Source organism: Corvus cornix, chromosome 6 (genome assembly GCF_000738735.6).
Source record: "Corvus cornix cornix isolate S_Up_H32 chromosome 6, ASM73873v5, whole genome shotgun sequence".
NCBI classification, from domain to species: domain Eukaryota; kingdom Metazoa; phylum Chordata; class Aves; order Passeriformes; family Corvidae; genus Corvus; species Corvus cornix.
In genome coordinates, this window is record NC_046336.1 from 29992956 (window position 1) to 30005831 (window position 12876).

Consider the following 12876-nt stretch of genomic DNA (forward strand, 5'->3'; position numbering starts at 1 on the left):
ATAAAAGAGTTTGTTTTCATTTTCTGGATATTTTAATCTTTCTGTGCAAAGCGTAGCCTCGGGTTTGGGGGGCTTGAGGCTACTCCCAGGGGCCAAAACTTTAATGTCTTACTGGGTTGTTGAACGTTAGCTGCTAATGATGGGCAGATTGATACACATACTGAACAATGGAAGGTTCTGGCAAGAAACCCTCTAGACATGCTCAGTGGATGTATGTGAAAATTGGCTCCATTGTTCTGCTGTATGAAAAGCAAGTAAATTATTTACAGATATTTGCTAATTAAAGCACATATTGTTTTACCAGCACAATAGAACACAATATAACAAAAGACAAAAGAATAAGCTTGCATAATTTAAACCTGCTAATGCCATGTACTCCTTGTTAAGAAAAATATAATTATGTAATCTATGAGGAAAGCTTTTCGTACTGTAACTGTAGTAGGCAAAATTAGGAATGAATTGCTTGTCAACTTGCCTAAACTAAAACAGCTCTTTGAGATCTGTGAGCTACCTGATGGGAAAACATTTTGACTGAAGCCTATTTTCTCTTTGGTCAGAACTTCTATCTGCAATGACAGATATAAATTCAATTTGAACCTCTGGTTGTGAGTGGGAGGAGGGAGAAAAAAATACCCCAGTCACAAAGGAGGAGGCTCACAGTAGAAATGTCATGTCTAACTGCTCACAGACGCCCCTCTGTGCACCCCATCTCCACCCTCCTTCTGGCCTGGGTGTACCAGTACCCCAAAAAGCATCCTGCAGAGACATGGTGCTGTTCTGCCCCAGGTCATTTTGTGTGTCTCACTTTGGAATTACTGAATCATGTGGAAAACGCTGCTTGCTAGTACAAGGGAAAGCAAAAACCATAGGACTTCACGTGCTTCAGCTGTGTCCTTTAACGTGGTCTTTTCTCTTGGTTTTGGACCCTGGCAGAAGGGATGAACACATCAGTGTGAGTTTCAGACAGCTCTGTGCAGCTGTGCTTAGGCTGGGGAAATACCTGTCACCTGAATTTAACAAGATCATTATAGCCCTTTAAAGTAATTAGGAAAGGATTAACAGATGAAAGGTTCTGCCTTGGCCTCTTTAAAATTCTCTGGTGTGCCGGGTAAATTCCTGATCTGTGCAGTGTTTCCTTCTCAAGGCTCTTTCCATATGTTCATGGGGGGAGAGCAGTGGTCTGTGTAGGTCCCTGTGTGTAGGCACCTCCAGGGAGCAGGTCCAGACCCCAGTGGTCAGCTGTGCTCCACAGATCCTTTGGGACGCCTGTCTGCCCTGGGCTAAGGGATGCACGAGGAGATGGCACCAAATGAGGCACTCCAGGCATGGTCAGGGGGAAATGAAGCTGTTGCTGCCTGTGCCAAGCTCTGGAGCCTCTCGTGATCCCACCTGCAGAACAGGAGGAGAGTTCCCACCTGGCAGAGGTGTGCCCTGGTCCCCAGGTCTGCATCATGCTTCCAAGGGTTCTGCTGGAAGAGCAGGAGAGTGTATGGCAGGAGAGTCCTTTGTGTACCTTGTAGGGAGGCTGAACAGGACACATCTCAGAGCCAGGCCTTTTCCATGACACAGCCACAATTTTTCAGCCGGTTTATGATCCTGCAGTCTTAAAAACTGCCATGTAGATTCCCAGCCCGCTGCTGGCAGCAGGAAAACAGGACCTCTTTACTCTAGAGGAAGTCTCTGAGAGCAAATCAGTCCTGTACAGATGCTCTTTGCCTCTTTAGAGCTGGATCTGGTCCCTGGAGGAAGTGCGGCTTGTAGGAAGTGCTTCTGGAGACCTGGGTTCAGGTTCCTGAGTGACTTCTGGTGAGTGGGTTAGGGCTGAATTGAGATGACCTGGTTTCTGCTGTTGTCCCAGAGCCCTGGTAGCTTCTGTATGGCAGAGAAGAGCTCTGGACTGAAGACTGTGATCAGGACCTTTTGTTTTGATGTGCTGTCAAATAAAGCTGATGGTACTTCCCTCAAGCATCCAGGTAAATGCATTCCTACAGGAAAGGTGCTTATTGGCAACAAGCCCCCTCCTTCCTTTCTCCATGTCTGCAACATGACCTCCTGCTCCTCAAAGGGGTCTAGAGCAGGGAGTGGGATTCCTGAGTTGAGAACTGCCTTGTTACACACGGTACGGGAAGGTCCTTCTCACCTAAATTGCAAAAACACTACAATATACATGGGTCATAAAACCAGCCCAGAATAAGAGAGGCCTTTATGCCCAAATGAAATAGGCAGTTCTGTTATCCCCGCTGAATGCAGTCCCTAAGAGTCACGCTGTATTTTTTGCTCCCGCAGATGAATGTGTTTTCATCAGCAATGTACTGGGTTGTAAAATACGCATCCCCAGCTATCTACTGTGCTAAAGATTTCACGGAAAAGGCTTGAAGATGTTTTCTAATGCAAATCATACTGATCAGATAAATGATATGCAGTGTCTCCTGTAATTATCAGCAAGAGTTTTTACAGTACATCTCCTGTTTCTCTCTAGGCCACATATTTGATGTTAGGAGACAACCAAGCAGGTGTTTGACTCGCTTGTGCCCTCCAGAATTCCTTAAATGACCTCTGGAAGCACTGGAGTGAAAACAGTCTCAGGATGTGAAAGTTTTGAGATATCTCAGTTGCTGTAATTCCTTTAAGTCTGCCTCAGTGTCTCTAAAATATAAATCTTTCCTAGTTACTGGCAATGAGTAAGGAGTTGTGACGTACCATATGCGGGTGTGCAGTCAAGATGTACGACCTCCCTGTGCTGCTCTGTGACTCCCTGCCTTGTAAGAGTTAATATTTCTTCTAAAAAATAATTAACTGCTTTAAACTATTCTAACTACCTGACCTCTTTCCCTGAATGTAAGTATTTCAGCCATCTGCTGAGTCAGGCAATATAGCATTCTGTGCTTTCACGAGGCTGTGATGGTTGCTTAGACAACAGTGACATAATATTTAAGCATAACGGCTCTCGAGAAGATGCTGTCCCCTTCTCCCTGGATGACTTCTCTGGAAATGCAAATCCAGTATGCTTTTAAAAAAACAAGAGAGGGATGAGAGGGGTTTGTGTCACCATCTTTCTCAACCATTTTCCCATTTTCTACTTGATAGGTGAAAGAATTGTACTTTGCTTAGAAGTCTTGTAAGACATGCTAAAATTATAGGCTGACTCGATAACTGTTTTTATAGAAGCAGGGGAAAAAGTGCCTCTTTCTGTAGTCAGTGCTTATTTTGAGATTTGGACAACATTGTGGCTGGGACCATTGGCTCATTGGCCCACTGACCATTGGTTGGTCAGTGTGCACCCGAGATAAATCTCATTCCTGAGCAGAGCTGAAATCTGTAGTGGTTGTTTTTTTCTCTTCTTGCTGTAGCAGGAAAAAATGGTAATTAAAGACTTAACCGTGCAATGGAGACCTCATAAACACATCACTTCAGAGCATAGCTAATACATGATGAGTTGATTTTTGTATAGGTAGAGATATATATGCACTATTTGCGACGTGGGTGGTTTTCCATGTTTGCAGAGAGATATAATTATGAATGACATGAAGGTTATACAGCAGATTTCTTTAATCTTCTAAAGGTTTGTTAGTCATGTGTCACCGTGTACTTGGTTTTTATTTTTTCAACATCTGTATTCTTTTGTCATCATGTTGAAGGGGTTTCTCTAGAAGGGCTGCAGCAGTAGATAGTGATCGATACCAAATGGGTGCAGGGGCTCCTCTGGCTGGCAGAGCCCTGCAGGTCTCCCAGAGCAACTTTTGTTGTGACACAGGCCTTAACCAAAAAGGAGAGGGACCCTTTTGTCACCTGCTGCTCAAAAAAAACCCGCCAAACCCCACAGTAGTTTAGGGCTGAGCACTTGGAAAGATTGCTTAAGGATGTGTGAAAGCTTGGCAAGCACGCTGAAATTCCGGAGCTGGTGAGATAGTTGGGTGACCTCTGTTTGGGTGGCATGGCAGAGGGGCAGATGACCTCTTGTGTCAGCACACTGCCAAGATGTGGGGAAGACAGCCCCTCTGGAGCTGCCTGTGGCTCAGGCTCCTCAGAAAGCGGGGACTGGAGGCGCCTGCCATGCCTTGCTGGGTAACAGTGTTTGTATGATGAGGCACCTGGGTGGAAATGTCCCTGGAGATACAGTCCCACACCAGCGAGATGTGCATTGGTAGCGGCACTCAGAGGAGGACTGCAGTCTGATCTGCAGTATTTGAGGAGTGTTTGATAAGTTGGGAAGGACGTGGACAATTCTGTGTGAATTGGGTCAAAAATGAGTGGTGAGGGAGGGAGCAGGTCTGTCCAGTCCTGCTCTGTGACAGGCAGAGCCACCCAAGGCAGGCCCTGAAAGGGTTCAGGTAATTTTTCCATTTCCCACCTCAGAGTGAACTAGGCCGCGTTTCCCTCGTGCTGCTGTGGTGATCCCTGGCAGTACAAGGGGAGGACAGGAATTTGGGGGCCAGCCTGGTGCCCTTAGGGAGAGGGATTTGGGGGCCAGCCTGGTGCCCTTAGGGACGTGGGCTGCAGGGGTGACCAGCTGTCCTTGGGGACAAAGATGGTGTGGAGGTGACTGAGTGGCCCTGACAAGGGGCCATCAGCTGTGGGGGTGGGGGGTTCAGCCCAGAGCCCTTGTCACAGCACAGGGACAGCCTGGACTCCTTCTGTATTTCATATTTGTGCTGGGCTGCTCCCTGGTGCCATCCTGGGCACCCCTTTTCACACTGTGGCTGTATTTGGAGCCTTGGTGCCATTTTGCAGAGGGCTGAGGGGGACACGGAGTGGTCTTTTCGCGGTGTCTTTCCCTGGCCCCTCACATCAGTGTGGGGATGCTGAACACCCCATGTTCCCATGGCTGGATGTACTGCTGCCACAGAAAACTCATGGCTGAGGTGTGCTTTCCCCAGCTCCCCAGAAGGTCCCCCTGCTCCTGCCTCTGCAGTTCCCCCTCCATGGCAGGCTGGGCAGAGTGCCCCAGTATCGCTTCACCCTTGGTACAGTAGGGCTTTTTTTTTTGTTTTAATTCCTTTTTTTTTCTCCTGTGTACACATCATGTGCGTGTGTGTGTGAAGGTTGTATTCTCAAAAACAAGTTTATTCATTGATGATGTAATAGTGATTGTACTTTTCTTTTGGTTAATAAATTGTCTGCTCAGCTTACTTTGTATGCCAGCCAAAATTAGTCATACCAGTTCTTGGAAAGGATATGAAGAAACTAGTAATTGAAATCATAATCATTTGATCATGAGAGCTATTTGGAAAATAATATTTTAACCAGAAGCATGTCTGATCTCCAAGTCAGGTTTTTGTTGTTTTTTTTTTTTTAACTGCTGCTTAATATATTTCTCTGGTAAGGAATATTAGAAATTGTGCAGTAGCTGGTGATGGTATTCAACATCCTAAAAGAGAACTTCATCCAGAAATTGCTGAGACTGTCTGCAGGCAGGCTGATATTTATATATATGTATTATTTTTTTCCATCCTGACATTTAATAATCACCATGTAATAGCTATAAAATGCATAGCAACTACGGCTTTTTTATTTCAAGTGGATAGTGTAATGAAATTGGGTGAAACCATCCATTGAAATTGTACTTCGTAGTATCCAGTGCTTGTTTACAAAGTATTGACGTTTGTCATAAACAGAGATTTAAAGCATCACTGTTATTGTTTGTTGTTTGGTGGAGGCTCTTATGCTGTGCAGCGATAAAGGAAAAGATTTTATTACACGCTTGCTTAGCATATAAGCATGCTATTCACTTCTGACCAAATATTTGTTATTGCACTAAATGTAATGAAGGTGCCTGCTTATGAAACAGTTTTGTATCGTATAAGGAAGAGTGGAGTATCAGATCTGTTTTTTTACTAGAATTACTTCAGGTTTTGTATTGTGTGCAACTTGTCACAATAAAGCTCTTTTTTTTTTTTTTCCATTGAGCAGTATTTTATTTCCTGAGGAATGTGTTCAGTGGACAAAAAAACCCACACTGAGAGAATCAATCATGCTTTTCCCTTTGTTTAATAACTCAAAGAATTTCTCTCTCCTTTGCAAATATTTGTGTTTATTTGAGAGAAAAATTGGATTCTGGTTTATTTATTTCAAGAACCTGTAATTGTATTTAGCGTTTGAAATGTGTGGTGAGCAAGGTGTGGTGTAAAGCCAGCTCTCATTACAACATAAATTATTTCTGCTGTTTTAACCAAAAAATCTGGAGTGTATCTTGCTGGATATGTATGTTTGTTTGTTTATTTTTTGAGGCTTTCTTGATCCCTTGCTCACTGGAGTCAGCTGTAAAACATTCTGCTTATTCATCATGACTGAGAGGAGTTGATTGTTTCCTGGAAGGTTAAAATCCAGCAATTAGGACTGTTTAATTTGAGTATATGTTCTAGAGGCTAAACTAAGTTTAAGTGCTTTTCTTAGAATGTATGCTTTAGAAGGGGGAAAAAAATTACAGTTCTGATCTTGAAAAAGGTTTTAAGAAACATGAGAATGTGCAAGTTTCTTTTGGTGGGAAGCACATAACATTTATGTAGTATTTCTTTTGGGATTACATCACAGTTTTATTTAATTTTAAGGACAAAAGTTAAATTCAATATTTGTGTATAAGCCAAGGGAAAATGTACCATAAACATAGGAATTTTCTGGTGAGTCAGAGTTCCAAGAATCTGAGATTTACTTAGTCTATTTATTTCAGGACTAGCTATAACCATTAGTCATCCAGCCATGAATTTTTACATTTGCAGCTAATTGCACCTAAAAAACAAACTTTCCCTCAAGGCTTTGGGTTATACAGAATGTGATTTGGCAACCTGCATTTCAAATGCCTTTTAGGATCATTGCCCTGGTCCTAGAAATTGTCTTTAGATCGTGTATATTTGCTTCAAGTAAACAACTAATTTTTCCACTTAGGTGGCAAGAGGAATAAATTAAGCGCTAGCTATTCTGTGATACAAAAAAATTACTCAGCCTGCAGCAAGATAGGCTTTTCCAGGAGTCAGTGCAGGATGATATTACTGTTTTCTCAGTCATCAGGGAGCCCAGAGTGACATGTTGTGTTCTCATCTGATCACTGCTTTCAGGATGAAGTTATTGCTGTTTCAGAAAAAGTTACTGTGAAGCTTGAGGACTTGGCAAAATGGGCACAGTCCGATTTCTCCAAGTGGAAGTGTGGTTTCCGGGCTGAGCCGGTGCAGCCTATGGATGTGGGGAAGAATGGGCAGAAAGAGGCCTTGACAAGATACAGACAATCCACACTGAACAGTGGCTTGAACTTCAAAGATATCCTGAAGGAAAAGGCTGACCTTGGTGAGTATCCCTTACTTTCTCTTGTGGGAAGGGGCCTGAAGGTGAGTGTCTTTTGAAGACAGATGAGCCTAATCCTGCCATGCCCTGTCAGATTCCCAAGGTATGTCTGAGCCTGGGGCAGAGGTGTGGCAATGAGATGCCTGTGTGGGGTGGGTGGTGGCAGTGAGCTCATCTCAAGCTCCTTGTGGACTGGTGTGGGGTAACACTGTGATACCCGTCTACATGGCCTGGAGCTCTACGATCAAGCCCTGAAGATGCGCATACAGATAATTGTCACAGGCTCTGCCTGGGGCTCTGCTGGCTGTGGGATCAGGTCAGAGCTGTACACTGTGGGGAGGGGATGCTGGCATGTCTTCTTGAGGCCTCCTATGACAGGCAGGGATGAACAAAGGCCTTCCACTTCTCATGTCCCATCTTCCAGAAGCTCAGAGATGCTCCTGGTGGTTGCCTTGACTCTGTACGGTTGACTCTGTCTCTCGTTCAGTAGGGATGTGTCCCTTCCATAGTGTTTCCTTGTCAGCTGTATGTTGCTATAGAGCTCTGCAAGCACCCCACTGTTGTCTCCACACATAGACCTGTGCTTTCTTTCCCTGTTTGTTTTCAGAAAGGGAGGTGGTAGCTCTGCTACTTTGGATGGTTGCAGACAGGCTTGCATGTGGGGCTGCTTTGGGTGCACAGGCACTCACACCTCTAAAACCTGTGGTGAGTTCCCAGGCCCAAGTGAGATGGGTCTCCTGTTGGTAAACGTGCCTGTTTGTGGTATTAGGACCTTGGATGTGTAGCAGCTGTCAGAGATGGCACTTTGAAGTGCATACCAGGGACGTTTCTCTCTTCTGCCAAGTTTTTAATAAATGGTCTGTGTTTGAAGAGCATCACATTTAGGCCATAATGTGTGAAAAGGTAAGAAATACAAAGCTAAGCCTGATGCATTTGTATCTACGTGAACAGGAGTGCAGGGCCAAGTTCAGTTTTATAGTGTCATGACTGGGTTGGCATCGAAGCCAAGTTACATGAAGCTGAAGATCTGTCTTGGAAAATTTATCTTCTGCATCTCATTTTTCTGATCTTATTAAATGGTGAAGTGATTTTGTCAATCTCATGTTTTACCATTAGATATGTAGGTTGGAAGATTGAAGTACAGTTGGAAGTCGGCCTTATTTTTCACTGCATGTCCAGGGAAAAAATAATCCATGTAATTCTTTCTCTCTTCCTTTGCTTTTCTCTGTGGTTTCTTCTAGTTCGTAATTACATGCAGTAATTTTCTCTGCTATTGCCTTGGTATCTTCTTTACGCACTACATTTATTTGCATTTGTTTGTTATATCAGAAGAATCTTAATGTTTTTCAGACAGAACTTTTGTGTGCTAATGTTTTCTTGTTTTTGTTTTCAACAAACAAAAAAACCCTTGTGGTAAGTTACGAAATTGCTATTATCTACCCTAGGAGCCAGAGAAAATTATCTTTAAGCCTAAAGCTTACAGTTGCATGTTAAGCCTTTCAAAGTAGGGGTTATACTGAAAACGCTCATGAAATGCAAACTATATGGTATAATTTCGATAACCCCACATTCTGATGTTGCTCATTTTCAGTTGGTGGCTCTGACTTTATTGTTGGGTTGGGGTTTTCTTCAGTAGAAAAGGGAATTTTGGCTAATGTTTGATTTTGACTGCCTTTATCTTCATAATGGCTGGCTGACAGGAGTGAAACCAAAGGTTCACGAAGACCTATCGCTGACTGGATACATTGATATAGACAATTGATGCAGCTTATTAAGGGAATCAAAGAAATTTCCTAAATCTAGTACTGAGATGATTTTTTTACCATCTGAAAGAGCCAAGAATTTAATCCTATTTTGCTTCCTGGATCTGACAAAAACTCAGAAGAGTGGTGATCTTCAAAGCTTGTGAAGCAGCCCTAGTTGGTGTCCTGTAGGCAGCCCATGAGCTCTGGTGTTTGTCTCAACTGTGGCGTTTAGCACCCACGATATGAAGATTTACTTCTCTCCTTCTGAGTGGTTGGTCAGTGCTCTGGGAGTTGTCATGTCCCTAGCTGGAGGCAAATGGAGGAGCATGACGTGTGGTGTCCGAGGCATTTGAGCTGCTGGTGTTGTCTCTTCTCTGCTGGGAAATGGCAGCTTTACTGCCTGTTAGGACGTGTGCCCACAGACCTTTTCCAATACTCAGCATCTTGCCAACAGAGCAGCACTCGGCTGCAGTGATCAAAAGATTTATTAGCAGTAACTTCTGCAGCAGGTCTCCAGCACAATGGTATGGGGTAGTTTTTCCTCTTAAAATAGGGTTGTATACTGTAAAAGGAGCACAGCGCACTGTCATGCAAAGGTCCCTCTGGTGATACTCGTGTTTAACCCTGGCTGTAGATGAGGAAGTTGCTGAACCAGGTGTTGAAAAGGCCTAGATAAACAATGTGATCTCCTGGACCCCTTTTTTCCTGTGAAATGGCATGTTTCCATTACAGAAAAATCCCATAAAAGTGAGCAGATTCTGCAGCTTTTCCTACTAGATGTTTTTGAATCAAGCTCTAGAAGGTAATAGGAAATTATATCCCTACCAAAGAGCTCAAAAAAGCTTTACAGAAGAAACAACATCAGCTTTCTTACAGTATCCAGGAGTGGTGAGGAGTGAAATAACCCAGATGAAATGAAAATATGGCTGATACAGAACCAGAGAAGTGTCACTGTGCAAACATACTTAATTAAACACGTTGCTGCTGGGAGCAGGGCAGCTTCAAACAACAACCAGGCAAAGTGAGACCTCGTGTGAGCAGTGTATACTTTGTGCCATGTGTTCAGTGGCGCTTGCTTAGCCAAAACTAAGGCAACACCTGGTTAATCCACAACCTCTAGAACCTATGATTGAGAGTTGACCCTAATTCGAACAAGGTAGTTCTGTCTCCTTTTTTGTTCTCTCCTTCTTCTCTTTTGTTCTTGTCCTCCTATTTTCTCTTTTTCTTCTTCTTCTTTTTTTTCCTCTCTTTTCTTTTCTCTTTGCCTTTCTTTTCTGCAGAAGCTGTTGGAGGTTTTTTTCTGTAAAATGCTGTTGTTTTTATGACTAGTGAATTATGCAGAACTTTTCCTTAGGACTGTATTAAATAAAAGATCTCGAAATAGCATTTTTTTGTGTGAGCTTCAAGATTTCAGCCTGAAAAATGATTTTTAAGAATTATTTCTTTCTGCCTGTTGAGATACTTATGTTATACATTCTGTCCCTTTCTACAAATACGTCAATATTGAATGCTAGCAGTTTATGTCTTAAGACTATTTATAGCTTTCTGAATATTTCTTTCAAATGTTGAGGAAAAATAAAGAATAACAACAATGCAGCATATAAAAATAGAGTTGCTCAGGAATGTATTATTCATAATGAACATGAGAACCTGTTTTTCCAGAAGAATTGGTCTGATAAAATCATTCACTACTGAGGCCACTAGTTTGTTTTTTTTTTGTCTTTAGAATTATTTAGGGGATTTTTCTTTGTAATAAATGGACTTGTATACCCATATTTGGTAAACCAGTGGAAAGTCACCAAATGAGGAATTATTTCATTTTACAAAATGTTTAGCAACTAAGCAATGTAAACACTATCAGTTAAATGTGGCAAAGTTGCATATTTGTATTCCTTGGGCTATAGTTCGAAAAAAAAATTCAAATTATTTTATATAACATTGCTTCTTACAGACTTCCTTTAAGTGAAGTATGAAAGCTGCAGTGTAAGCTTTATTGGCCTATAAATATGTCATTATAGTTGGACTACATTTATATGCTTTGGATTGTTGTTTAAGCCAAGAAAATATGTCTCTACAGGTTGACTTTTTATTGAAACCCTTTGAGGCATACAACAGAATGTATTTTAGGCCAAGGTTATTAAAACAGCATTTTCATTTTTGCAGCAGACTCATTGTCAATTATGCTGCCACAAACTGTCTGTGGATAGGCAGTTATGAATGGTTTCATCTCTAAATGTGTCTTTAGAAAAAGAAATAAAAGATAGAGGAGTCAGAGCTGAAATTGAGAGAAGAGACTGAGGGAAAAATGACTGAATTTAGTGCTCACCAGCTCTGTTGGTTTGGGTTAGGCTGGGCTGCAGTGCTGCCTGGGTTTACCTAAGGAACAAATGGCTCCTTTGCCTGTGCTGGGGCAGGGAGGTGGGAGCTGCTGCCACAGCCAGGCAGTCTCCAACCTCTGGCTCTGTCATGACAGAGGTCTGGGTTTGGTCCCCAAACTGGCATTGCCACTCTTTTTATCCATCCTCTGTGAGTATCATGCCAAAATGGGCAGTTGAGGTTCCTGCGCTGGCAGTGTTAGTAATGGGATGAGCAAGTTCTGGTGAACTGAAGGGGTTTTGCTGCACGCACTTCTTGTTTGTTCAGGTCCAGCGAGGGGAAACCCAAAGAAAATTTAGCAGTCAGTCCTGTCCTGTCTTTCATTCCTCACAGCCATGCATTTGAGGATACACAATCTGGATCTTTGTTCCTTGTGAAACCCGGGAAAATCAACTACTGCTCCTAGCTGAGGTGTGTATTCTAGCAGTCAAGCTTTTCTAGTCCGTAGGTGGTTTTCCAGCAGTTGTTTCCTACTTCTCTTGAAGTAGCTCCGTTGAACTCTGCAGTGGAGCTCGCTGGGCAGGACTGGGTGCTGCAGGACTGGGTCACCCTCTCGTTTTCTTGTCTTTACCAGTCTCATAATTTGTATATCTTCACTTGGATTGCAGCTCTGTGCTGTATCTTGTGTTGCCACACAAATTGGCCAATCCACAGCAGATTGCAGTGAGTTTGGAAGGACGGGCAGAGCAGGGGTGAGCTGTCTTGTCAGAAGGTGCCAACCCCACAGTCAGTGTCTCACTGGGCTGTTGCATGGCCCTTCCAGTTTCACTTGCCAGTGGCCTTGCAGCAGGCATGATTTCTCCAGATGAAGATTATCAAGTCATAATGTAGTCAAACTATGACATTATCAAAACTGATAATCTGCAGCTGTAGCATGTTCAGACACTTGTGGTGACTTCTGATCTGACACTGACTCTCCTTTTTCATTGTTTGTCGCGTGCTGCTCAGTTCAGGCTCGCCTGGCTTGACGCAATAGTTTTCTGACCAACTAATTGTTAGCTATTTAGAGTACAGCCACTTTGGATACTTTGTGCCTAAGTCATGCCTCTCTTCCCCTCCCATTCTTCTCTGTCTTCACTCTTTGCCTCTTCTTGTGCCTTCCTGTCTCCATTGGCCTAACTGAATGCCATTCTGATCTTGATAAAGCTCCTCTAAGTGTCCTATTATCCCATTTTCCCCTCTCTGCCCTTGTGCACCGTATGTTGTTTTTTGTCTTGTGGGTCAGAGTGACCTCTCTAACTCATTTTAACCAACCCAGTTGATACAGTTCTTTTGCCATAGTTGAGGCTATGGAGCCTGAATGGAGAATGATGGCTCCCTTGGGAAAAAAGAGACTGCAGCCTGGCTTTTTCTTCTGTGTTTGTGCAGCTTGTAGCACATGCCAGCAGTACTGCAGCAGGACAAGAGCACCAGCAGGCTGTGAAGCAGGAACCTCTGTTGGGATGACTGTTCAGAGAGGCTGTGGAGCAGAAAGGCTTCA

The 12876-nt window shown here is 43.2% G+C and overlaps 1 protein-coding gene across 4 annotated transcripts in view; it reads left to right on the plus strand.

The window, feature by feature from the left end:
- ARID5B (AT-rich interaction domain 5B) overlaps nt 1-12876 on the plus strand; it is a 117747-nt gene that overhangs the window by 6290 nt on the left and 98581 nt on the right. For all 4 annotated transcript variants that reach the window (XM_039553625.1, XM_039553628.1, XM_039553624.1 and 1 more), the window contains one exon: nt 7053-7278. In XM_039553625.1, the coding sequence (XP_039409559.1) occupies nt 7053-7278 (226 nt within the window). The remainder of the gene's footprint in view (nt 1-7052; nt 7279-12876) is intronic.